Genomic DNA, 26,632 nt, shown 5'->3' with positions numbered 1-26,632 from the left:
GTTCCTGCTACTCGTTACTACGCTGCCGAGTGATGGAGGTTAAACTGCGGTTCACACCTGAGAGTTTTAGCAGTAAACCACCAGCTGAGGTTTTGGGAGTTTGCATGTCACGTCAATGTTGCTTTCCCTGAGGTGTGCCCACAGTCAAAAAGACATTTAGTGTTGGATGTAAAGAAAAACTAGGCTGCCTGAAGTACTGCAGTGCTTTGCAAAAATCTTCACACTGTTTTTTTTTTTTTTTTTTTTTACATTTTGTCACCTTACAATCACAAACTTTGATAATATTTCACTGGGTTTTTGTGATAGGCCAACACAAATTAACTATTTTATTTGATAAATGGAAGAAAAAATTATGTATGGTTCCTTTTTTTTTTTTTTTAAATAGAAATCAGAAATAGATTTGCATTTACATACTTTGTAGAAACCCGTTTCAGTGCAGTTAAGGCTGCAGGTCTTTAGAGGTATGTCTGCGTCTACCACATGCCTCTGCATCACAGGTGTCAAACTCCAGTCCTAGAGGAGTCACTGCCCTGCAACTTTTAGATGCGCCTCTGCTGCACCACACCTGAATAGAATAATTAGGTCATTAGCAGGCCTCTATGCAAAAAGGAGGTAATTAAGCCATTTCCTTCCAGTGTTTTGTACCTATGGCACATCTAAAAACTGCAGGGCATCGGACCTTGAAGACCGGAGTTTGACACCCCTGCTTTAAGTTATTCTTCCACCTGAGCTATAGATCTCTGGACTTTTCTCTAATTGCTCGGGCCTCTCAGTTTCGGTGGAAACCACCTCTCCAGACAACAGATGGGACAGTGAGACGTTCACGGCTTGGAATATTGCTTCAGAACCCGCCTTAGGTTTCTTCACAACATTATCTCTGACCTTTCTGCTGTGCTCGCCGGCCTTGGTGCTGTTTGTTCATTAATCTTCTTGAACAAACACTTCAGACCACGTCTGTGTTTACACTGAGATTAAATCACGCACAGGTGGACTCTGTTTTGTAATTAGGTGGATATTCTAAAGGAAGTTTGGTGCATTGGATTGATTTGGTGGTTTCCAAGTAAGGGGCTTAATACATATGTTAATGTATTAATACATACATAAATAAATAAAATTGGGAGCTCACATTTGTGCTTGTGACGTGACAAAATGTGCAAAAGACTAAGGTGTATAAATGATTTTACAAGGCACAGTCACTCTGTGTGTTTTTTTCCTGTTGCTGGGTCTCTGGTTGCTCAGGACAGTACTTTGACTTCTCCATTGTGATGTGCTTGTGCAAAAAAAGAAGAAAAAAAAAGAAGAGGCTTTAAACAATTAGTATCAGTGGGCCCCCTTGAGGCTGGAGAACTTAGTGCAGGCTTCCATCTTTCACCCTCATGGCAGTCAGAACTTTGGCATGATGAATGGTGTAACAACACACGGCATTCCAGGGGAGCTTGCATTGCACCTCTGGCTCCTATAGACATAGAGAGGCTTTCACCCAAAAAGCACAAGTACTTTCAAGTCACTGGAAACATAGCGTTCCTCCTGCAGAGTCATTGAGTTTACCATTTTTGCCCATGGCACATTTGAATGTTGCTCATGAAAAAAGAAAAAAAAAAAAAGAAAAAAAAATCTTTGACTCCTGCCAATGTTTGCCCTCTGTTCTTAGATCACTCCTTGTAGTGGTTTGCAGACCCCCGTTGTCACAGAATAAACCAGGCTTTATGCAACAGAAATCTTGAAATCCCTCATAAAATGCTAAGAAGAAGAAGAAGAAAAAAAGGCCTTCTAATTATAAGCATTCTGTTTTCAGTTAACTGTTATTGCAAAGTCTTAAAATAATTATATTTGTTTGACCAGATTGCGTCGTAAAAATATAATTCCCCCCCTGAGTTTTTGTCATCGCAAAACTTGCACTGGCTTCCCTGGAGTCACTTGTAAAGCTTTGTGGTTGTTTCACTCGCTGTTTTATGAGTGATTTAACAGGCTGCAGAGTGTACAGCTGAAAAGTTACAGGTACATTTTGCCCCCTTCGTCTTAAACAAACCAACTTTTTTTTTTTTTTTCGTTAGTGCAAAACTCTCAAGGTCTCCCAGTTTTCCTCGCATACCGTCTCGAATGCAAACTATCTTCAGAGCAGATATTCCATCACTGACAGACCTATAGTTCTTGAATCACTGCAGATCATCGACGTTGCCATAAGACGCCAGTTTTACGGCAAAAAGGATACTTTTAAAGTGGACACTCCCCTAAAACCTTGGACGCGGATTTCTTCGACTCCGATTGGCTGCGATGCCCCGACCGACAACACCTGCTTAACTCCTTCATCCAAATTGACACCCGGGGCTCTAGAGAAATATAGGCAGCATCCCTTCCAGCTCATGCATTCAGTCCCACACAGCTGCTCCATGACACACCGAGTCGCAGCTGCGCCGATCGCTGATCCAAGGTGAACCCTCGCAGACACACACACACACACACACGCACGCACGCACGCACGCACGCATACACAGAGAGACACGCACTCTCTCTGTCGGATCTTTGCCTGGAACGGAGGCACACCGCCGGAGACGCAATGCTGGTCAAGCTGGCCGTGGCGCTGCTGGTTTTGTCAGTGCTGGAGCAAGCGGTGGGATCGGATATTATTGATTTTCACGAGCTGCCCCCGGAGAAGCCCGCCAGCCAGAAAGGACGCCTCTCCCTGCAGAACACAGGTAAGACAGGGAGGTATCCGCATAGACACGGAAAGGGGAATTTGGAGGAGGTGTGTGTGGGGGGGGGGTGTTTGGGGGAGTGGAGGGGTTTGCCCGGGACACGTGTTTCTGTCGCTGCAAATTAAAGCATGCCGGGAGGCACGGTTGGGCAAACTCCGAGATCCGCAATTTTGGCTTAAATTCCGTCGCTTCGCGTTGAGTGACGCTCCCCGACTCCCATGAAAGGCGATATTTTGTAAATACTCCGAGACGGAAATTCAATACGTTGGTAAACTATTAATAGAATGGCACAAGGTGATAGGTAATCCATACGGCTGCACATCTAGGTGAGGGCGCGCTCCGGCGGGCGTGCGCGCGCGCGCGTGCGTAGCCTAGGTGTCCTAACAGTTATCTGAAGAAAACCTTTTTCCTTTGCATGTGCGGCAGGGGGAAAAAAAACAACAACAAAACTGATGGGTGATGTAATCCAGCAGATTTTAGCGCTCTTGTCGCGGATCGCTGCTAAAGACAAACTAATGCATCTATAATCTCCATAAAACACAGGTGGGAGAGCTCAGTCTTAATTCTCCCGGAAAAAACAACAACTGTACTTTTCGCCTCGGGCGTCCTTCAGCAAGCATGACAGGCGAGCGATCATGTGTATCAGAACATCAATGTTATGTTTCCTCTTCCTCACTAGGGAAATGGGGGGACAAACTCCCAGCGCAGGTCTTGCAGCAGCAGAGACCCCCGGTAACGCCGCGGTGTAATTCAATGCACGTTTGCGGCCGAGCTCGTACAATCCGAGCGCATTCCCGCGATGCCAAAACAAGCACTGCTGACAGCGGCTCACTTTTCCTGTGCACTAAAGTTCAACTCCCTGCACACAACTCATCCCCACCCCTCCACTCTCATACTTCTGGTCACCCGGAACAGATGATCTTTGCTGAAAAGCTTGATTTCTATTAAGTCACCTTTAATCCATAAGGACGCAAAGAGTGCGCAGTCTCTGACACATCGGCACCATTACCCAGTCATCATCATCAGAAGCAGTTGTGAGTGCCGCTCTGCAAACGATAGCTCCCGTTTTTTTTTTTCCTTTTTTGTTTGCATTAAAAAAAAAAATCAAACTTATGTTTTGAAAAAGTCTTGTGTGTAATTTACTCCAGGGTTGACCACTCTATGCGTTGCGATATATATGCTGGTCTCAGAGGAGGTCCTGTTGCCAAAAAAGACTAGGAGCTCTCTTCTTTCACAAATATTGGTCCTATAATTGACAAAATGTAGAATTTGTACGTTAAGCCCATGAGGTGCTAGCTTGGTGGGGTTAACTTGCACACAACTGTTTTAATATTTTTTTTTTTTTTGTATCAGTGAAGTCCAGTAACTCCAGTAATTAGGAGTTTATTGCTCGCCAATATTTGCATTTGTTGCTCTGCAGTCCGATTCATGATAATATCTTCAGGCAGTCAACGATACAATCGATACTGACTTGCCATCACAGAAAGAACAACTGAAGACCTATTTGGACTTTACTGATAACTTTTTATTTATTTATCTATTTTTTTTTTTACCCCAAGTGACGCTCTGAGGAGTGAATCCTTTCAAAAACTACCACTGAGCTGTACTTTAATTGTACAATATCCAACTGGACTGTCTGCAGTGACAATAGGGCAAGTGTCATAAACCCTTTTGGGTCTATCCGAATTGCAGCTTGTTTTCACAGCTCAGCAGGTCTGGGTTACAGTTATCGGCACAACTAAGACAATACATGAAACACAACAGTTTTAAGGTCTTGATCAAATGTATATTTCTGGTAACTTTTGCATTTGAATGCCAGTGAGTTCAATCTGAGCTGATTGATTTCTTTTGCCGCTTGTGTATCCCCAACTGGATTTTTGTGACTTTTTCGACGTGCAACTTTCCTCTCTGCAAAAGCAGAATTACAGTACTTGTTGATAGACATTTATCAGAGAGAAAGACATGAACTGATATGGCTGCATTTGTTGTATAAAGGAATATCTGCAATGCACCATCCCATTTCAATGCCAGGCAGTGCAGATGACTGTGGTGCAGAGTGACACAGTATATATATATCTCCCACCAAGTGTTCCCCACCTCCTGATGCCCATCTTCCCTCAGCATCTTTTCTGCCCCCCTCTTAGGCTCGATGTCGCAAAGACACGAATGACCGCCCACGTCTGTGCAAATAGTTATATGCCTCATACGCTTTGTGATTAAACCCGAACTGAAGTTTTGCCTTGAAACTGTACTGTGTTTATAGCCGTCACCCCTTTCGGCACGTGTCATCTCTGCAGTGAACACACGATAAGGTCCCTCGCCTAACCTGTTCTTCTTTTTTCCAGCTGAGATCCAGCACTGCCTGGTGAGTGCTGGGGATGTTGGCTGCGGCGTGTTTGAGTGCTTTGAGAATAACTCCTGCGAGATACGAGGGCTGCAGGAAATCTGCATGACGTTTCTGCACAACGCTGGCAAATTCGACTCTCAGGTACTAAGCTAGTCTGTCTGTTTGCAGACATTTTGCTGCACTTATCCTCTAAAACCGCAAAATAAATTTTTAAGTTTTTTTTTTAAATTTGTTTTCAAATGTGCTATCTGAAATGCACTTCACATTTAATCTCTCCGGTTTTGATCGGAAGATGAGCTGCTTACGGACCCCGGGGTCGTGTGCCAGCTGGCCTGGGGCCCAGTTAGCTTACTTTTCATACATAGCTGAGGTTGACACCCGGCCAAATCAGGCTTGACTACAGTGTTAATATGTCCATAAGGTCACACAGTAGGAATGCACATCTATGAGTGCCAGTTACATAAATTTAATGGAAAACCGAACCATTTAACCACTGATTCCAGAGTTCATTCTTCAACACATGCTCTAAAACAAAACCGGTGCGGTCACTGACAAAACAATCTGTTAGCGTGTAGCCAAAATGTGGTGCAACATTTTCCTACATTTCATCTGGGTAGATTATAATAAATTGCGTAAATAGATAATAGTTTGAAACTTAGTATTGCTATTTAAAATCCCTTCGACCAATGGTCTGCCTCTGCCTGAGGACTACAGCTAAGATGTGCTCTTCACAGGCAGGAACTCCCTCTGGGTTAAGAAGCTAAACTTGCTATACAGTTTGGCTTTAGCATTAGCACAGCTAAGCTAGCTAGCAAACTTTACTGTTCTTTGCTGGACACCATGACGAATACGAGTAATTGTTAACTATTAACATTTTTTGCCTTAGCATTACTGGTGTCTATTGGGAAATGAGGAAAACAGCCCTGCCACTAATGCACCCGTTTGCTGCACTTCCAGTCAGCTGGCTGAAAGAAGACTGATATTGCTATAACTACAGAAATTGTATTATTTTAGCATCAGTATGAACAACAATTTCTTGTGTATTCCAATGAAAAGTTAAATCATATTGTCCGTTTTGTTAAACAGCATTTACATTTAAGGGCTAAATAAGTCACTTGCCTTCGTAGGTTTCATTCAAGGCAAATTATGGGACCCATATGGGTAATTCTTTGTTGCAGTATTTGAACTGATTTTCTTGATACCCAGCAAAGACCCACATATGGCATCCAAAATATTTTTCTGTTAAAAGTTGCCTTTCATAAAGTCAAGTGGGCCCATCAGAGAAACTCATTGTGAACACTGGCCACCTTCAGCCTGAGCAAAATCCACAAGTCCCACATGCCCATGTTGGCTGGGTTGTACCAACCCATAGGTGGAGGCAGGTTTCCTTCTTTTTCAGCAGCTGATGATGCGTTTATCCAAGGGTACTTCAGTGTCTTTGTCTGTGTGTTATGCACGCAGGGAAAATCCTTCATCAAGGATGCTCTAAAGTGCATGGCCCATGGTTTACGCCACAAGTTCAGCTGCATCAGCAGAAAGTGTGTGACCATTAAGGAGATGGTGTTCCAGCTCCAGAGAGAGTGCTACATCAAACACAACCTGTGCTCTGCTGCAAAGGAGAATGTGGCAGTCATGGTGGAGATGATCCACTTCCAAGATCTTTTCCCTAAAGGGTAAGCAGCTGCACTGGGTCACCTCTTGTCTCACTCTTTGTAATTCTAGTCTTCCATTTAAAGTTATCTCTAGTCATTTCAGTAGCCTCATTGCAGTTTTTCATCCTAACGTGCAAGATTGTGATGTATTTCACTTCCGAATGTTAAATCACAGGATTCATGTGAGTAATCCGCCTCTCTCTGCCCAGCCCGTACGTGGAGCTGGTGAATATTCTCCTGAGCTGTGGCGAGGAAGTCAAGGAAGCGCTAACTCGCAGCGTCCGGCTACAGTGCGAGCAGAACTGGGGGGCGCTGTGCGACAGCCTGAGCCTCTGCTCCTCCCTCGTCCCTTCTCCTGCCAGCACCGTCGTCGAACAACACCACCACCACCACCACCCCTTCCCTTCTCCCCATCTAGAGCCAGAGCACCCACGCCTTCCTCGCCAAGGCGACAAGGAAAGAGCTGGTAAGGCGGCCCTCAACGTTCACCCGCGCAATCGCAGTCCGGGGTCCCGCCGCCAAAGTCCGGAAGCGGCAGCGGTGACTGAGCAGGAAGACACCAAGGCCGACATTCGAAGGTGAAACCTCAAGAGATCTTTGTACCTCTTGCAACATTTAAAAAGCCACATTTGCAGACTTATGCACACATCCATGCCATCACAGGAAGACACACGTGCACACACATGCCGCTACACAAGCAGAAACTCCCAGACAGACTGAGCAAAAGGAAATGGGTCCCTGATCTTTCCTTTTTCTCTTCCGCCTCTCCAGTCATTCCAGCAGTCCCACATGGTAAACTTGCAGGGTAATTGTGGTGTAGACTTTAGGCCACAGGTTTTTTTTATTTTTTATTTTTTTTTATGTTTTTTTTATTTTTTTTTTATGAATAACAGTTGTTACCATAACTATTTCAACTGTTAGGTCTTTTTTGGCTCTAATATAGCATTTCTCAAATCATTACTGACTGTAAGATTTGATTATATTTGTATTATTTATTTTATTCTTTATGCAATGTTGAAATATCAAAATGTACATAGAAATAAACTTATCTATATTTATATGACCAATAGCTACAATATGCAATACTGGAATACTATTGATGACAAAGTATACAGTGTGCCGTCGTTCTCTTTACAGTATTGCACCAATCATACATTGAAGTGTAGATATGTAATATACACCATTTTGCTGTTTCAGAGTCAGAATGTTTATAATGCCCTCATAGATACTTGATGAATAAACAGAAATTGTACAGGTTTTGTCCAGTTCTGGCACATATGAATCTTAGTGCATGATGCCCATAAAGCCGACAAACTTGTGCATTTTTTAAAAAGCAAAAGTGCGCTCTTAAGAGGTTATAGATGGTTCAGAAAATAATAATGGCTCATCTGCATAGAGAGACATACAAGCTAAGACTGATCGAGTTTAAGCTCATCGAGTAGGAACAAAGCAAGATGATGGTTTTTTTTTTTTTTTTTTTTTTTTTTTTGGACCCTGCAGCCTCACAGTTATTGGGTAAACTCTGATATGTGTCTTATTTTTCATGCAAAAATGTGTTGCATCCCTCTTTGATTGCTAACGGAGCTTCAGAAACTCTGTCTTAGAAACATTTCGGAATCATTTGTATTCTCTCTTCCAAAAGTGTTCACATTCATTAAACTTTTTCACATTTTAGTTATGTCACAATCACAAACTTTGATATGTTTTATTCAAATTGTATGCAATAGAGCTACACAAGGTAGTGCATAAATGTGAAGTAGGAGGGGAAATTCATTGTTTCTCTTCCAAACTGGAATCTGAAAAAATGTTTCATTCACCCTGGTTGAATGATGGCTGTTACGTTTTGATGTGTGTTTCTACCAGCTTTATACGGCTATAGAATGAATGTTCTTCATATTGTTTGCTAAATAGCTTGAGCTCAGTCAGATTGCCTGGATAGTCTTTAGGAATTTAAACCCTGCTATAGATTCTTACTTTGGCTCTGGGTGGCTTGGTGAGGGCGATTATTTTGCAAGAAGGTAGATTTACACCTCAGTCTTTAACTGGTTTTCTCCAGGATTGCTCTGTATGTAGCTATATCAATCTACTCAACTACGATCATGATTTGACCTTGCTGAAGAAAAGCCTCCCAATAGCTCCTTCTAAGCTTCATATGTTGATGGTGTTTTCAGAGTCATGTGGAGTGTTTGTGTTCTGTCACACATTGTATTTTGCAATTAGGGCTAAAAGCTACATATTGGGTTTTTATCTAGTAGAAGTATCTTCTTTAACATGTTTGTGTGCTTAGGACAAACTTCCAAAACGACTTCCTATGACTTTGCTTCAGCACTCTCTTTCTGGCATTGGCCACCATTCAGTATAGGCTACACTTGTGGAGTGCACAACTAATAGTTGTCCTTATATTAGATTTTCCCACCTGAGCTTTGGGTCTCAAGTTTTACTTCACAATTATGCACTTCCTTGTGCTAGTGTATTGCATAAAATCCTATTTTAATACAATAAAGTTTGTGGCTACTGCGTAAAGAAGGTGAAAAAGTTCAAGGCGTATGAACACTCCTGCAAAGCACTGTATAACTTCAGCTTGTCAATGAAGAGTAATTCATTCTCGGTCAGCAATCAGTGAAGTGCAGCCAAGGGAGGGTGTTAAGTTTGAAATGTAAAAATCATAAAACATCACCGTGCCTAAACTGGTTAATGTCCACAGTGACCGCTTCTCTGTGATTTACGTGAATGGATAATTGCTTTGTCGTGAAAAGATTTAATGTTGAGTTATTTTTATATTGGTGTTGAGCCACAGAAGTCTTAGATTTTGCACTTTGGATGATTGTCGGTTTGTGCTGGACAGCTTAGCCAAGAGATCCACATTAGCACAGCAGTCACCCTCTAATCAAAAGCTACATTTCATCTGAGCAGCCTGGTTTCCTTATCAAGCACACCACCGAGTCCCGCATAGCTCCTTAAGACCCGATTTAGCCCCATTCTGCGCTTGGGCCGTACCACTCTCTCTGGCATCTCCGAGGGCAGGAAATGGGCTTGACAGAAACCTTCCAGATCTCTGGCTGTCTCTAAATTAGCCCCTATCCCTCTCCGGACTCTGGGTCAGACGTGAAGGCCTGTTATTTTAACCGTCAGAGCTGCAGGCAGCGCAGCAAGGACCCAGGAAGTGGGCTAAGTCCACACACAGGGACTCTGGCGTTGTTGTTGTAAATGTTATATTTACCGAGGCCACCAGAGAATTCCTCTGGGCTGCGGCCAAGAGCCAGCAACACAGGGAAGGCAGGGAGGAGTGAAAGCGCCAGGGAGACTGTTGCAGTCAACGTCTTATTTCAAAACAAATTGTCGACTTCACTCTGTCATAACTTTCCCTTTTTGCTCTTTTTTTCTCTTACTCAAAACACGGAGTCATGCTTCTAGAAGCACAATGCACCTCATGGTGTGGAGGGGATGGTGCAAAAAGCAAACACAAATTCAGGTTCAATCGACACATTTTCTCTTTAAATTGATTTCCCTATGGACATTTAAAGACTGTAATACTTAAGCTTTCAGGCTATTGTTGATTATTTTAATGCGTTTAATTTTTTTTTTTTTTTTTCAAGTTGATTGTGGAAAGTTGGGATTGCTGTGATAATCCCAACACAGGACATAAGCTAATCCTCTTGAGAATGTACTGTATGTGTTTTAAAGTGACAATCTGTTCAGCTCTCTGTCATTAGGTTTAAAATATGGCTTTTTGTAATGATGTATTGTGGCTTGAATGGCTTTTCTTGTATGTGCTCTGAGGAAAATAAAACTAACCATATCCCTGTATTCCTGGTTCTCTGCTGCCACTTCAAGTTGCTCTCCTCTGCTAAGCACAAGGCAAAAGAAAACATTTTTGAGTTGATATCGCATCAGGCCCTGTCACTATCCTTGGCTCCTTCTAAGCTGTATTGTTTTTCTCATTAAAATATTTTGTGTCATAAAACAATCTGTCTGATTTCATTTTCTGGAGGCAAATCTTCCACCTGGCTCCGAGCAGGGCATCAGTGAAGGCCCCGGTGTCTCAGGTGTACGCTCGGGTTAGAGGACACCGTATTCTCACAGGACATGCTGCCTCCTTTTTCTAACGGCGAAACAGAGGCCGTGTTTCAGGTTTCACCGACTGGAAATATCCTCCCTTTTGGGAGGCCTAATCGTTTACGTCACCGGCTCTGGACTGCGTGCAATGCGTGAGATGGGTTTTGAATGTCAGTTTTTATGGGTTTCCCCAACAGTGTACATTGCCTCACCAAACATTTAGACAGGGTTCTAATGTGAAAGGGTGCCTTCCAACTGCTTTTTTTGCAGCCTCGCTGGTAGTCTTGGGTTCAAGTATACAGTTTTCCTTGTGAGGCACATTTAGATCTTTGTAACACAAATCCTGCCCTCTTTTTTCACTTTGTCTGCACTCTGACAGAGAGGGTACATACCATACCAAACAGTTTCTGTAAAGGCAGCACCTCTGCAGTTCAGTACGTCCCTCCCTCGCGTCGGGATTCATTCGCACACTGTTGTAAGTCGAGTCAGCTCTCAGCGTGTAGCTCTTTTCTAAATGGCCACTAGGTGGCGGGATTTCCTCTGAAACCCATCTGGGTGCTGGAAGCAGGTGTTACATTTTTAACGAGAGGGCGACAAAATAAAGCCACAAATTCTTTAAGAGACTCAAATAAAGGTCAAATAGCTCTTGGTGCAGATTTTATTTGAAATGTGACCTTAATTGCATTAAGTGCATTATTGCTGCAATTTTTATGGGTTTACAGATGACCAACAGGACAAATTTGAAAGAAACAAGTTTTAAAGCACTGAGATATTTTGGTAGGAAATACAATACCTTTCAATAATGTTTTCCTTGAACTTTGACCTTACAACCACAAACTATATAATAGTTTTTCATACGCAAACAGAAAGTTGTGCATAATTAAGTGAAAGAAAAATAATGGTTTTCAGATCAAAACTAGATGAATTTAACTCGGCATTTTACTCTGACACCCCTAAATGAACTTCTGCAAAACCAGAAGTCCCCTAATTGGTAAATCAGTGCATAATCTGTTGGTATAAACAAAAGTGTTCAGTAAAGGCCTCAGAGGTTTTGCTTGAGAATATTAGAGGAAAAATAAGTAACATACCAGACGCGTCAGGGATAAAATGGTTAAGTTGCTTAAAGCAGGGTTGGGCTTAAGCTTAAAACATTTAATGGAGAACTGTTCAATCAACCATCTAAAATACAAACTACAAACCTACCTAAACATGGCTATCGTGAGGCCCATGGTAACTCTGGAGGTGCTGTCAAGATCCACACCTCAGGTGGACGAATGTGTTGATGCCGTTAGATGTGCACTACACAAAATATGTTTTTTTCTTCAAAGAGTAGCCATAATAAAAGCCATTGTTGAAAGTATGAAAAAGTCCTGCTTGTGGTTTACTGTAAGCCATGTAAGGGACACAGCACATGAAAGAACGTCAGATGAGACGTTTGACCTTGGATCTTCATGGCAAAAAAAAGTGAAGGACAACTACCACTGCACATCACCCTGAGCCCATCTGATCAGAGCTGATGGAAAGATGGATGAAGCTAAATGCAGTTCTGTTATGGAAGAGAACCCTTCAGAGGCTGCAAAAGACTGGGTCAAAGTAAGGTCCAAAATCCAATCAAAAAATCTGTGGCAGGTCTTAAATAGTGTTGTTTACAGATGCTGTGTGTCCAATCTTGACTGACCTTTCAGTCTATCACATAAAATCCCAGTGAAATACCCTGACTGTTGAGGTAGTAACATGGCAAAAAGTGGAGAAGCGGATATGAAAAATTTGAAAGCTGGAGTACTTTCTGTGTGTGTATTTTAGTGAGAAAGCAAAAAAAAAAGAAAAAAAAAACATCAAGGCCACAGTGTGGTGCAGCACTCACTGTCTAGACCACAGAGTGTGTATGAGGGAAAATTATGCTGCGTCACTCTCTGCTACTTACAACAACACTTGGGTCTGAGATGGATGACCTCGTGGCCAAAACAAAAAGGTGGCTGACTCTGACCGAAGTCAGCTAGACTTCAGTTAGAAGTCACTGTCTACCAGCTCACACTTGGAAGACAGTGACACAGCTTCTTTTCACCGATATGGTGAAATTAGCAGAGAGGGGGCTGGACCGCAGAGAGGAGGCTGTGTGTCAGAGCAGAGAAACCTGAGACAGCTGGCCCCAGGCACTCTGTGGACGTCTGTCCTGTCCTCCACAGCTAACTAATGAATTAATGACCGGGTGCCTAAGTTACACAGATGAATCATTTAGGATCCATTTGGGGGTGAATGCATGCTCTGCACTTTTGTCTGCTGTTGGGCCTTCAAAACATATTTATATAATACAGGATGTCCTTTAAGTATTTTGCTGCATAAAGACTCGCCCTACCTCCTCTGGGGAATAAAGTTTGTTGCTTTTACAGACAAATTGTGCTGACACGGCTCAAAAGGCTCGTGGCATGCAGATGCACACACCTTCAAACCCCCATGTCAACGCTGTCCCTCTCACTTGGAAGGTCAGACTATTAAACCTGCAACACCTGGACTTGCTGTTTGGTAGTGCTAAGGGAAACCAGACGCTGAAGACACATCGCTGTGTTGTTAAACCAACCCAACAGGCCCTGCAGAGAGTGGGATGGGCTGGTGCCTGCCACTGCTACTTCAGGATACAAATGAAGGGTGGGTCTGCCCAGGGGGACTCACAATGCCACAAAGACTACAGAGGGGAAACCAATGAATTTCTTACTCTCTGTCTTTCTTAACTGTTTTTTTTTTTCAAATAAAAGCAGGTATCGCTTTAATGTATGTGTATAGATTTTTCTATAATAAATATCTATCAGTCTTAAGTCATGACATGGAGATACAATCCAGATTGAAGTGGAGGACAAACCATTTGTTTACCCAAATCATCTCATTTGCCTTTGCAAATACTACACCATGGTTTTGAAATCTATTGACTGTGAGGATATTGAAATTCATAACTCATTTCCTTCTTTTCTTTAAGCTTTGAGTAAATGTTACCCAAACATTACTTGTGTAACTTTGGTCAGAACTGGTAGAAATTTAACAGTTTGATCTACACCCAAAACCATTTGTGGCAAAAAAAAAACTAAAAAAAAAACTAACATGGCACATCAAGTCGAACACGCTGTTTTCATGTTGAAACATTATACTGAGTATATGCTTGTCTTCACCAGGGACAAGAAAACTGGTGAGAGTTGATAGGAAAATGGATGGAGCTAAAAACAAGCCAATCTAGGAAGAAAACCTGTTAGACTCTAGGGCTGAGATGATTCACCTTCTGGCAGGTCGTAACAACTAGCTAGAGCTACAATGGAGTTGTTTAGATTAAGACAAATTCATGTTAGAATGGACACCTAAAATTTGCTGTTCGCTGATGTTCTCCATTTAGTCTGATAATATTGTAAATAAAAGGTTAAAGATGCGTGAATACTTTTGTATACTTTTTCAAAGAACTGTTGGCACAGACCCGTTTCTTTAAGAAATTACTATTTTATATTCTTGAATGACCACAAAGTTGTGAATGTTACAAAAAGTTTAAAAAGCTGTCTTGAAAGCCCACTCCACACCCCACGGAAACAGTAACACACATACACTAATATGGTATTTTTAACCTTTATTAATCTACCTTCCCTACAACTGCTATTGATTTCAAGCCCTCCTTATTTGGAAAGAGATGGAACTGCCATTCATTGACAATATGTGACGTGGGCGTGTGCTTACAGCAATTATCCTATCAGACGGCAGATTACAGATAATGTGGGCGGGGCGATGTGGAGGAAATCCTTTCACAGATTGGCTGGCTAAGGCGGCTGGAGGCGGGGAATGGAGACGGAAGTGTCTCCCCACTGGCCCAGCTGTCATCTAGAAGAGAGAGAGAGAGAGAAGACCCATTTACACCGGCTGCTTAGGAAACCCAGAAAAAGGGAAAACGCTAAAATATGGCAACATCTTAACGATAAGGTCATGACGGCGAACTGAAGGTAGCTATATGTGAAATGATGCAATTTTTTGCCAGGTTGTTGATTCGATGGAGCTGCGGTTAAAGGCCTCGCTGCGTTACTTTGATATGTAAAAAAATGATGACAAGGATTGGTAAGTGTGTGTGACATTGAACGTACAGGACACGAAACAGACGAGGTCGTTTAAAGAGCCACGCACCGTTTCTAAACTTGCCACTGATAAGGCTGTCGTGTACGCTGGCGAAATTTCGAAAGACGTTAAAGCGGCTGAGGTCGTTTATTGCCTTCTGGCTGGTTTGCAAATACGCTACAACGTCTGCTGGGTTATCGACCATTATCCTAGCTTAGCGGCTTGGTGAAGGGAACTACCCTGGAGACGTCAGCAACACTTTTCCCTGTGTTTAAACGGGTGTTTTTGAAGAGGTCATTGCGGTATAAGGGACATTAGACGGTGGGTGTACGTGCTGTTCGCCTGAGTGGGGTTTAAAATGGACTCTGCGTGATTAAAAGGGCGCATGAGCAGCTGTTAGCTTTGCTGCTAGCTGCCTGACGACCTTTGGAGACGTCAGCCTGAGCAGAGCAGGCGTCCAGCAGCCTGAGTTGGTGTGGCTGGGTGTTTTCCGAGCCTGCCTGCCATAGTGTTATATTACATCCAGGCCTCCCATGGCCTGGCCAGTCAATGATTTAATCTCATTGATTGCATCACAAGACCAGGCAGGCTGCAGCAAAGATACATTCTCTGCGTCTGGTGTGGTTATTTATTTAATTTTTTTTATCATTATCTTTAACAGTGATCAAATGAACATGATCATGTAATCCGGCCTCTGTCTGACTGTTCTCTACCCACGTTTTAGGATAAAGAAGACGGTGAAAGCTGAAAACCTACAGGGCGTCCTAAATGGGGGACTACGGCTTTGGAGTTCTGGTGAAGAACGGCAGTGGTAATAAATCTGCGTTCCCTGTTAGGATCCCTCCTCACCTCCAGCCACAGCACCTTCAGCACTCCTCCAACCCCCCCAGCCCTCCTTCCTTTGTAAACAACGCCTGCTCCACCAATGGGGGCAGTGCTTGGCTCTTCCCTACCGTAGCCCAGCACGGTAACATGCAAGATGAGATCCTGGAGTCGGACAAGTCCAAAGCCCTGGATCTCCAAGACATGCAGGAGAAGTCCCAAGTTCAGACCCAGCCTCAGACTTTGTCTCCAGGCCAGCAGGAGGTCGGAGGAGGCCTAACGGAGCTTGAGGGGGCCCATCCTGATGATGGCTCCTTGGAGAAGGGTTCCCTGGAAAGCAGCGTTGGAAAGGAGAAGTTAAGAATCGAGTCTCCGGTGTTGAGCAGCTTTGACTACCAGGACAACCTAGGATTGGCTACAAGCTGTGCACAGTCCACCCCTTCCCCGTCTTCACTGACCAGCTTTAACAACTGGTCCCCTGCTGTTCCATCTAACCAGTCTCCTGTTGTCGGGGAAGATGTTGGCGCGTTCTTCGGTCCTGCTGGCTCCAACACAAACGGCCCACCTCTACTGTTCCAGAACTTCTCTCACCACGCCGGGCCTGGCTTCGGCGTAGGAGGTAGTTTCTCACCACAGATCGGACCAGTCACCCAGCACCACCCTCCCACACCCCATCCTCATGGTCAAGGGGTTCCGCAGCACCGCCGCTCCCCAGCTAGTCCTCATCAACCCCAGCCTTCCTTCCCGCCGCACCCCCATCGTGCTGGACCATTCCCCCAGCTGCCCCATCTTGCTCCTGCTCAAAACAAGCCCCCGTCTCCTTGGGGAAGTTACCAGAGTCTGTCCACTCCAACGTCCACCTCCTGGAGTCCAGGTGGCTACAGTGGCTGGGGAGGCACACAAGGGGTTCGAGAGTACCGGCGGGGCGTCGGGGGAGGGGTGACCAGCCTAAACTCCTACTCCCCTTTGAAGAAATCCTTCCCCAACAACCAGGTAGCTGATTACCGAGATCAAGTTTGTGAACCTTCTCAGATATTTACCACCATTAAGAAAAATAACAGATCGAGTAATCTATTTTGCAGATTCCCTCGCAGAAGTTCCCCAGAAATACCTCTGGCATAAACCACAAAGGCTGGGTTGAGGACAGCATGAACCGCAACGACAGCGTGTATTCTTTCCAGGTTGGCAGAGAGCTGGGTTACTGTATATGAAGTGTGTTAAGAAAAGGTTTAAACGGAATTGGGAGTCGGTAATTGTGTAAGCTGTGTATACGTCTCGTGTGGTTTTCAGGGACAAATGTTAATCCTGTTTCGCATGCTGGTCTGTGTCGAATGCAACAAACGGGCCTTTTTGGCAAAACAGGATACGTGACAGCTAAGCCATCTAATTGAATGAATAGAAACTTGTTGAGTGTGTGCTTATGTTCTTAGGCCTTATCTAGATCATTTGGTTAAATGAGAGCAGTCTTATCATCTGGTCTGATCACATGTGCTTCCTCTTGTCCTGATTTAAGAAGTCTTGTGCTCCTCTGCTGCTTTGTGTGCCCTCAGCTCTCTCATATACTCAGTGGTGCGAGTCTTGCATGATTTGTGTTGCATACTGGATGAGTTTTAGAGTTTTTATTCACCTTCTCGAGTTCGATATCTTTCAATGTGGTATTACAAGAAACAATGGATAGATTCCTTTTCTTTTCCTTATCACTGGACTGTCACAGGAATTGTCACTGATGGGTTTTTGTAGTTTGCCATGCCAGGTTTTGTACGCTGCTGTATCTGAAGTGGGAAGCGGCAAGTCTAAATGTTGTGGTTTTCTCTTCCAGCAGGATAGGACACGGTCTTTTGATGGGTTCAACATGCACTCTCTGGAGAACTCCCTGATTGACATTATGAGGGCTGAGCAGGATTCCTTAAAAGGTTGGTTCCCGCACCAATGATTGTTTTCCTAGCAGCTGGCTTTAGACTGAGGTTGAGGATCGGACATGAAAATAAAATAAGTGGCAGTTGATTGGATTTCATATTTTCATTTGCATTTGCTAAATGCAGTTAGATACAAGTTATTTTTGAACTTTAGTTTGATTCCTAGCTAAAACTAAATCTAGATTGTAACAATACGAGTCTTATATGGCATTTGAACAGTCAAAGAGAACATTTAACATTGTGTGCTCTACAAAATGTACTTTGAAAATATTGAATATTATTGCCATTATAAATTTGCGTTAGCACCCGTTTTAACTATGTTTATTCCAAGTCATGTCATTATTATGAAATTCACAAACATCAACATGTCCAGCTTGTTTTTCTGATTTCAAGCAGCAATAATTATTACGCAGTACTAGATCAAGGTTTTGGGCTTTTTCATTTATTTAATTTATTTATTTTTAATAAAAGCTAATAGTGTAGCATGATGCCATCATTCCAAGTGGGAAGGGGATGAATCCAACGTGGCTCCTCACATAAAACTTAGTGATAGCTGCAATAAAAAACATTTATTGCACTTCCAGCACTTTATCTCAATAAATCTTTTACACACAGTACAGTGCAACCTTGAAAACACTGCTACAGCATTTTAATGTCCAAAATGTCCAAAAAAAAAAAAAAACTCATTAGTCTATCTTTATTAGTGATTATCCAAGTTATTTAGTACATTTTGTGAATACAACATAACTCGACTGGAACTTGTTCCTGATTCATGATAATCACATTTTTCTCCTGTTTTATGAACTATTAAGAGTAGTGACATTTACAACTAATTGTGTTTAAAATCAGATTTAAATTGGCACAACATTAAAACGGGTTTCAGTTCAGTCAATGTATTTCTATTATTGCTGAATGTTGCGTGGACAATATCGATTGTGGTTATATTGGAAGATATAACACTTTCATCAGCATTTTCAACATTTTACATCAGGTGTGGATATCAAGGAGGACTGGAGAACAGATTGAAGATATTATTTAGTGCATGGTACTTAATATTTCATATCTTACCAAATATTGCATCTAAGCCCTTTTTATATTGCAGTGGATATACATTCTGATTCAGTGTATTTTGCAGATTAGACTCAGTTTTACAAGTAACTTGAGAGGATTTTGGTCAGCATTTACTTTATTCCCACAAATCCTTTGTTTTTTTTTTTGTTTTGTTTTTTTTCAAGCAACTTGTTTTCCCCCCCTTTAATTAAACTAAACTTTGATACAAACATTTTGGGAGTTCTTTATTGTGTAAATTTGAATCAAATTTTTATTGCCATAATAAGGACACAATGTTGTAATATTTCTTACCCTTTTCAAACAGTTCAGACTTTTTTGCCCTTGCAGCACATTACCGATTTGAAAATGCTATCTGTAATCACTGTTTTGGGTATCCTTTTTCCAAAACATTCAAATCCTTGGGGCAATATTTTCTGAGGTTTCAGATATTTATTTACTTCTTTTGTTTTTGTCTTTTAGGACGCTACACTTTCCCACATCAGGGTGGAGATGTGCCTCTACCTTTGAATGGTATGCAACATAATATGCAGTACTAAAGCCAAGCTGGGGCTTGAAATTTGTGTCGGCCACATGCAAACAAATAATCTTAAACTTATTTTTTTAATTATCATGCAAATTATGGATGTGACATAACCATTTTTAACCTAAACCTGTGCTAGATTAAAGAAGAGAACAACTACAAAAAAATACAGTGTGGTAATTCAATCAATAGCCTTATCAAGTTTTCTGGCAGAGTTGAACAAACAGTCCAGTCTTATTACACGATTAAAAAAAATGCTGATTGCCCCTTCAAGTTTAAAAGAAAACTAAAACTACTGTAAATGAAGCTTATTTAGGGAAAACATGCAAAATCTTCTGTAAATTTCGATTGGATGTTGCTTTAAGAGAAATTGTAGCTGGGGATCAATACATTTCAAGCCCTGGTAGCGTCTTTTTTTTAAATTTTTTTTATTTTAGTGTCTTAAAACTTATTTCAAGAGTGTTTTGTGTTTTACATGCAGCAAGAAGTTATGGCAGAAGACGAGGTAAAGCTAATGAATGTCTTGTTCTCCCTGATAAATTGTTGCCTCCTCTATTTTGTTTATAGCCTCTTGTTTGTCTACCAGATCTTAATTTTCATCCTTTCCTTAAAATAATGTCAGGGCGCCTTTCCGTTTAGCTTTACAGATTTCTTACCTTACCAAGAATTCAACCAGTTTCATAGGAACTAAATGATCAATTCTTAACGCTCACTTTTACCCAATCAAAAAGATCAATAATCAGAAATGAAAACAATGGGTTAAAATCCATTTTCTCTGCTTTTTTTCTGCTGGCTCCTTGATATTTCATTATTTTTCATTCAATCCAAACCTTGCCCTTTACTTCCCTTTCTTGTTGTCGAAATGGTTTTGATTTCTGTTTAACGTCAGTTGTGTCAAGCCAGCATTTTCATCCAAGTGATTTTTCTCTGCCAGGCCACTCATCTCTGTTCCCCATGGAGGACGAGCGCTCCTTTGGAGAGGACGAGTCCGGTGACCAGGGGCTCGCTGGCCTCGGCTCCGCCCACTGCTTCCCACACCTCAACGGCGAACGTGTGGAGCGCTACTCCCGCAAAGTGTTTGTTGGAGGCCTCCCCCCGGACATAGACGAAGGTAAAAACGTTTTTAAATACCAGAGTACATTTATTAGTTGGAAAGTGGTAGTAGTGCTGGAGATTACTTCTGACTTTGAGCTCCGTTTTCCCAGATGAAATCACTGCCAGTTTCCGCCGATTTGGTCATCTCTTTGTTGATTGGCCCCACAAGGCAGAGAGCAAGTCTTATTTTCCACCAAAAGGTGAGTTAAGTGTGCCTCACTTCCTTGATTTTTGTCTTTTTCTTTTTGACTAAAAATATCTGTTCATTTAAATCACGCTCCTGATTCCGGCTGTGCAACTCCTTCCAGGATATGCATTCCTGCTGTTTCAAGATGAAAGCTCTGTGCAGGCTCTGATTGACGCCTGTATACAGGAGGACGGGAAACTGTACCTGTGCGTCTCCAGTCCCACCATCAAAGACAAGCCTGTGAGTGTTTTGCCTTATTTTTTTACTCCTGGTGGGTAGATATACACTCCTAGGCTCGACTCAAAACCCATTTTTGGAATACATTTGGACTTTCTGGTTTTCTGCTAGAATTTAACCTCGACCAACTAAAAAATATCCATGTACGGTATTGCATATGTCTGTCCCTTTTTATTTATTCATTTATTTTTTGCATATTTTTCCATGACCATTTTTGTTTTTCTCCCAGTAGCTGAATTTTTCTTTTAATTTGCTTGAGTACAGCTTCCAGAGCAATAACCGTTTGTGGCTCACCTTAACACTGGAGGTTCTCAGTGACTCTCTCCTTGACATGTCGGCTGTCTTTCCAGTGATTATGTAGAGCTAAAAATAAGACTTCTGTATTAAAAGTCCTCTTTTTTTCTTCTTCTTCTTCTTATACTTAGTTTTATGCAATCTGTAAACTTTCAGTAACTTTTTATTTTGGCTCATAAACATCTGTTGCCCTTACTCATCACAATGAACAGAAATATCCACGTGAAGTATGTCACTGTGTAATGAAATTTGAATAATTGCCTTTTTGACATTTTACATGTATTTACATGGAGCTTTATTTGCTTTTTGTAGGTCCAGATTCGACCCTGGAACCTTAACGACAGTGACTTTGTGATGGACGGCTCTCAGCCGTTGGACCCAAGGAAGACCATCTTCGTAGGAGGTGTACCTCGCCCCCTACGTGCAGGTGAATGAGCAGAGTGTTAGCAGGCCTGAGTGAGAGGCGTTTTAAAAACGTGTATTTTATCGTCCTTTCCAGTTGAGCTCGCTATGATCATGGATCGTCTGTACGGGGGGGTGTGCTACGCTGGGATTGACACGGATCCCGAACTAAAGTATCCAAAAGGCGCAGGGAGAGTGGCCTTCTCCAATCAGCAAAGCTACATTGCAGCCATCAGTGCCCGATTTGTTCAACTGCAACACGGGGAGATTGATAAAAGGGTCAGTTGATCCATCTCATGCTTGGCCATTAAAAAAAAAAAAAAAAAAAAAAGATCTGAATCTGCCTTTTCTTCATGCTGCAGCTTGGGTCGCCATCTTGACAGTTCTCCTCTCCCCTCAGGTGGAAGTGAAGCCATATGTCCTGGATGACCAGCTGTGTGACGAGTGCCAGGGCACGCGCTGCGGGGGGAAGTTCGCTCCTTTCTTCTGCGCCAACGTGACCTGCCTGCAGTACTACTGTGAGTACTGCTGGGCGGCCATCCACTCCCGGGCCGGACGCGAATTCCACAAGCCGCTGGTGAAGGAGGGCGGGGACCGACCGCGACACATCTCCTTCCGCTGGAACTAAGGCTAGAGGGAGGGAGCAACGCATGATCAGGGGAGGGAGTGCGTGAATTTAGGGAAGGGGGTATAGGCTGTAGTATGAAAAATAAATGCACTTTTCTTTTAAGTTAAAAAAAAAAACTAATTTATTTCTTTTTTTATTTTTTTTAAATTTGGCCATCTAAAAGAAGTTAACAGAAAAGAGTCGAATCCCATTTATGTTTTGACATTAAGTGTGCATGAGCATATGGATGCATTAGATTTGAATTTAGATGTTCTGGTTTTTTTTTTTTTTTTCTACCTGAGTGTACTCTTTGATTTCCTGTTAGTTGGCAAAGCTGCTTACATTTGTTGTTGAAAGTAACATAAGATTTAACTGAGGTTTGATCACGCCTGAATCGGTATACAAACTGTGGAAGTTGAGTTTTTGAAAAGGTGCATTTTTCCTTACTTTGTGCTTGCAGGATTTAAGAACAACTGTACCATTTACCAAAGGTTGAGTGCAAATGGTTGGAACTCTTGTTTCGGATGGATCGATTTACTTTTTCCAAGTAGATTAGTGAATAGCCTCTGGTCACGGTAAAAAAACAAAAACACGTCAGATAACAAAAATCCTCCCTCGAGTTTGGCACACGTTTAAGATTGTTGGCATGAACTTTTAGGTCTTGGTTTAAAAGTTAACACTTGGAACCAGAAAGAGCAAACCAAAGAATGGCCTAAATCTGTAGTCCGAACAGTCATTGATCTGGGGGTTTACGTCGAAGTGGTCCTCTTGTTGGTTAACAGAGGCTAGGCTGGGGTTTCAGTTTGTAGTTTTCAGCTGATTAAAGACACGGCCCTCAGGGCTCAGGTATTGGCAGTAGTATTTATTCACTTTATATCGTCAGGGATCTTAGCACTGGAAGCTAACATGCTAATGTAGTACTAACTAATGGGAATGCACAGTCCAGTCTCCCTGAGCTGTCCTCATGGTGTACCACTGCACGCTCTACCGTGACTGGAGCTCTCTATCACAAGTGTTGTGGTTGGATTATGGTAGTAGCTTGAATTTGCTGTCACAGAGATAAAGATATTATTTTATACATGGCCTGCTGATTTTTGTACAGTGTTTTATAGCTGATTATTTTGTCATGAACATATATACATTTATTATGCACTACTTTTTCTAAATATTTTTTTCAATTGTCATTTTAGGCACATTTTTCACAAATGGGAGAACTCCTTTTGCAATACCTCATTTTTTTCACTTTGTGGAAAAATAATTTTGTACCTTTGTTACTAAGAGATCTGCATTTATGGTAAATTTCATTTAAAGAAAGTGATTAATATAATTTTTCAATTAGCTTTTATATATTTAAGTGCTGGTAAATCTGAAAATTGTCTGTTGCATTGGTGTAATTCTGTAGATAAAATGGAAAAAAAAAAGTAAACAGAAAAAATGAGGCTTTTCAGAAGCCCGTCGTATACAGTTCTCTCTCCTAATAAATATTATTACAGGATCCTAAGGCATGGCAAGACCTTTCTAAACTGATTTTGATAGTATTGAGTATAATCTGATATTTTTCTCCTTGGTGTAGTCTATAAGAGTCTCATAAAACTAAATGTTTGGCTTTGAACAATGTAAAATCTTCCCTTTTGCCACCAGAGTGGATATCATCTGTTTTAGATCTTCTTTCTGAAACTGCCTGTTAGTTCTACTTATTCTCGGCATGCATAAGAGATAACACGGCTAGTCATAATGCAGGACCTAACGTAATGCACTAGATCTCCTCCTCCTCTTTTTTTTTTTTTTAAAAAAGGAAAAAAAAAATAAATCTTTTCCTATCTCGTTGAGATTGCCTCTCTTGTAGCGTCTCTCTACACGATCGAGTCTGCCTTCCTTTACACAGACATGTTTATGCAATATACACCATAACAACACTTTGGATGTGTTTTTTGTAATGTATTGGACACTCAGTAGGACATAGGTGAGGAGACATGATCACTTGACTCCCCCCTGACCCGCTCCTCCTCATTTGTGATGTGGCATGCTTTGGGACATAACCTGAATGTTATTTAATGTTACAAGTTAACTTTGAGCCATTACGTGCAATACTTCTTTCCAGAAACAGTTCTCCGCAGTGTACGTCATTCAATCATATAAATCATGCAGTCTTTTACTTTTTTTTTTTTCCCTATTGTTCATGCTGGTGTCTGAAAATAAAAAAAAGAATAATTTATACCTAAATTTATTTTGTAAACATTAGTTTTGTGCTTCTTGTTTTGCTACTACCATGCTACTGTGATTGAAAACATTGTATGTATATATATATATATATATACAAGGTTGATGATGTATTTGGCATTTGCTATATTTTCAACTGAAATGTATAACATCATTTTGATCTGAACTTTTTATTTTGGGGTGAAGTGTTATACTCTATCTAGTTTGAATTGCTGTAACAAGCTTCACATTTTCACATGGGGAAAAAAAAGAACATTGATTATGTCTTAGTATATATAGCTTGATTGCTAAATTTCAATAGTTTTTAATTGAATGCTGGGAAGGTTATATTTATTAACTTTTTTTTTACCTGATATTTTGATTTTTACTAAGTCATTTCACCTTTATATGTAAGTTCCAATTTTTATATTTTCTTCCTGATTAATTTTCGCTACAATGCAGACGTCAGTTTTTATAGTTGGTTTGTAGTATTGAAGTAAAAGACCTAAAGTCATAAATTAATTTGCTGCCAACTGTTTGTAACTGTATGCATACATTTGAAGTATTTGTAATGTGAGATGTTGAATGAATAAAACAGCTGTGAGGAAGAAAATTATTCCGTTCTTTTAAAGAGTTCTTTTTTTGTTCCTTCTCGTCTCCCTCCATTTTGAGCTAACAGTGCCACCTGCTGGTTTCCGGTGGTAACGCGCCTTTTAAACTCCCATTCTTTCTGTTTCAGGATGTTGCCTGTTAAGTATGTTCCCCGGTTCGGGTCTCGGCTAAGCTCCAGTCAAACAACCGAATTTGGATCGGACCAGCTGGTTGCCTCCACTCCCTCCGAGAACGATGAGCGCGGAAAGAAGCGGAATAAAAAGAAACGTGAAAAAGCAAAGAAGCCACTTTTAAAAGTCAAATTTCCAAATCTCAAAAGCCGCGCTGTGAGTCCAAAGGCCACCACGGTTGCGAAAACGTCGACAAAATGGATGCTAAAGTCGTCCTCAAGTAAAAACAATCCTTCCATAAACCAAGAAAAACCAAACGGAGTGTAATATTATTAATATTCTCTGAAAATGGCAAGCTAGTTTGTATTAGCTAGGTGACAAACATCAGCGCTAGAGAGGAGTTAAGGGCACTAAACCAGGAAAACTAGCATTAGCTTAGCCAGCAATTACTAAAATGAAACATTGTAATTAATGGAAAAACATACGTTCAAAGATCTGCTATCTGTGTGTGACATAATAAAATGAAGTCTAATTTCTCGGAATAGAAACGGGGTTTGAAAATGTGGCTTAAATAGTGAAATGTGCTCTTAAAGTAATGGTCAAGAGGGTTTTTTTTTAATTGGCGTAAAATGTAGATATATATATATATATATATATATATATATATATATATATAAAGTTGTGTGTGGAGTGGGAGTCTTAGCAGCTCTTAAATGAGTAACAATTTGATGTACAATACAAAAATTAACTCCTACCTTTGAAAAACCAGAATAGAAGTATTCAATGTTTTGTATATTTACTGTATAAATTTCACAATAAATTTGTCATCAGGTGCCAGCACGTCCTCTGCTCTAGTGGATGGAGATGTCTTCTCTTTGACCCAAAGATCGAGCACCCAGTCTACAAATGAAAAGGTAGGATTTATAAAGTGCATCAGTTGACAACTATCCATCAATCAATGCAACATCAGCCACAAAATACACAATGTAAATGTAAACAGGAATTAGATTAAGAAAGACAACAAGCTAATATGAAAGTTACACTAATGTACTTTAAGTCACTTACGTAAAGCCTAAATACTGCATCATTTGACAACAATAAAAAGGCATGAATGTACAACCTTTTTGGTTTATTTAAAGGTGTTTCAACATTTCATCCTTTTGTGTGTCCACTGTGTTGGGTAGGCCAAACTCTCAGTTCTCCGAACCATCTCCAAGATGCTGGAGGAGAACCGACGTATCAGACAAAGGCTTTCTGCCCTCAGCCAGGCCAACTGAGGATGATGACTGGTTCACAACCTCAGAACCTCTTCATTAAAGTCCTAATGTTAATGTAGAAGATGTTTATGGATAGATGTGTTCTTTAAGCAAAGATTATTTAAACGCTGTCAGCTCTTAGAATAGTTTGGTGCAGATTCCAGGCGATGTTTTTCAAACTAAAATAATTTTTAGGAAATGTTCCAAAGGCATTGTGGGTTTTTTGTGTTTGTTTCTTTAAATGGGCTCTTGTTAACATCTGTTTTTATATAGATTTTTGTTTTCTTTTTTTTTTTTTTTTTTTTTTAGTGGACTCGAAGCGAACCCATAATTACAGTCCAGTGTTAAGATTAACACTGACATTTTTATTGTCAGGTTGAGACTGTTGCACTAAAATATTAAAGTATGTTAGCATTGTTTTGTCCTCCCTCAATTAAATTGAGCTGTGAACAAGTTTTACTTGCTTATAGTTA

The 26,632-nt window shown here is 41.2% G+C and overlaps 2 protein-coding genes and 1 long non-coding RNA gene across 6 annotated transcripts; all 3 read left to right on the top strand.

Moving 5' to 3' along the window:
• The first annotated feature begins 903 nt into the window (after nucleotides 1–903).
• On the top strand, nucleotides 904–10,662 carry stc2a (stanniocalcin 2a). 2 transcript variants are annotated; one of them, XM_014993648.2, is made up of 4 exons: nucleotides 904–2,696; nucleotides 5,042–5,184; nucleotides 6,505–6,716; nucleotides 6,871–7,262. In XM_014993648.2, exons 1-4 carry the CDS (start codon nucleotides 2,558–2,560, stop codon nucleotides 7,163–7,165), a joined length of 789 nt encoding a protein of 262 aa, XP_014849134.1. In that variant the 5' UTR covers nucleotides 904–2,557; the 3' UTR covers nucleotides 7,166–7,262. The 2 variants fall into 2 exon arrangements, with proteins under 2 accessions (XP_014849134.1, XP_014849133.1); XM_014993647.2 differs by having other exon boundaries at nucleotides 909–2,696; nucleotides 6,905–10,662.
• A 3,705-nt stretch (nucleotides 10,663–14,367) lies between these two features.
• On the top strand, nucleotides 14,368–24,797 carry LOC106921770 (cytoplasmic polyadenylation element-binding protein 4-like). 3 transcript variants are annotated; one of them, XM_014993650.2, is made up of 12 exons: nucleotides 14,368–14,722; nucleotides 15,556–16,646; nucleotides 16,736–16,834; nucleotides 17,476–17,566; nucleotides 19,100–19,150; nucleotides 19,642–19,665; nucleotides 20,095–20,271; nucleotides 20,366–20,455; nucleotides 20,564–20,682; nucleotides 21,286–21,400; nucleotides 21,473–21,654; nucleotides 21,776–24,797. In XM_014993650.2, the coding sequence occupies exons 2-12, from the start codon at nucleotides 15,600–15,602 to the stop codon at nucleotides 22,001–22,003; spliced, it is 2,223 nt and encodes a 740-aa protein (XP_014849136.1). In that variant the 5' UTR covers nucleotides 14,368–14,722; nucleotides 15,556–15,599; the 3' UTR covers nucleotides 22,004–24,797. The 3 variants fall into 3 exon arrangements, with proteins under 3 accessions (XP_014849136.1, XP_014849135.1, XP_014849137.1); XM_014993649.2 differs by having other exon boundaries at nucleotides 17,473–17,566; XM_014993651.2 differs by lacking the exon at nucleotides 19,642–19,665 and having other exon boundaries at nucleotides 17,473–17,566.
• Nucleotides 24,798–25,596: 799 nt separating this feature from the next.
• On the top strand, nucleotides 25,597–26,241 carry LOC148157132 (uncharacterized). Its single transcript, XR_015764373.1, has 2 exons — nucleotides 25,597–25,817; nucleotides 26,088–26,241. It is a non-coding gene; the product is annotated as an uncharacterized LOC148157132 (long non-coding RNA).
• Nucleotides 26,242–26,632: the final 391 nt, after the last annotated feature.

This window comes from Poecilia mexicana, unplaced genomic scaffold (genome assembly GCF_051168715.1).
Source record: "Poecilia mexicana isolate PSO_F unplaced genomic scaffold, ASM5116871v1 scaffold_10, whole genome shotgun sequence".
Taxonomy (NCBI): domain Eukaryota; kingdom Metazoa; phylum Chordata; class Actinopteri; order Cyprinodontiformes; family Poeciliidae; genus Poecilia; species Poecilia mexicana.
This window is presented reverse-complemented; position numbering and strand designations above follow the sequence as displayed.

Bases quoted from the DNA above. Each gene is read 5' to 3' on its own strand.
- stc2a (XM_014993647.2), top strand. From the start codon at position 2,558: ATGCTGGTCAAGCTGGCCGTGGCGCTGCTGGTTTTGTCAGTGCTGGAG. The intron at 2,697-5,041 runs GTAAGACAGGGA...TCTTTTTTCCAG, and splicing joins CCTCTCCCTGCAGAACACAG to CTGAGATCCAGCACTGCCTG. The intron at 6,717-6,904 runs GTAAGCAGCTGC...CTCTCTGCCCAG, and splicing joins CAAGATCTTTTCCCTAAAGG to CCCGTACGTGGAGCTGGTGA.
- LOC106921770 (XM_014993649.2), top strand. From the start codon at position 15,600: ATGGGGGACTACGGCTTTGGAGTTCTGGTGAAGAACGGCAGTGGTAAT. The intron at 16,647-16,735 runs GTAGCTGATTAC...TCTATTTTGCAG, and splicing joins AATCCTTCCCCAACAACCAG to ATTCCCTCGCAGAAGTTCCC. The intron at 19,151-19,641 runs GTATGCAACATA...TTTTACATGCAG, and splicing joins TGTGCCTCTACCTTTGAATG to CAAGAAGTTATGGCAGAAGA.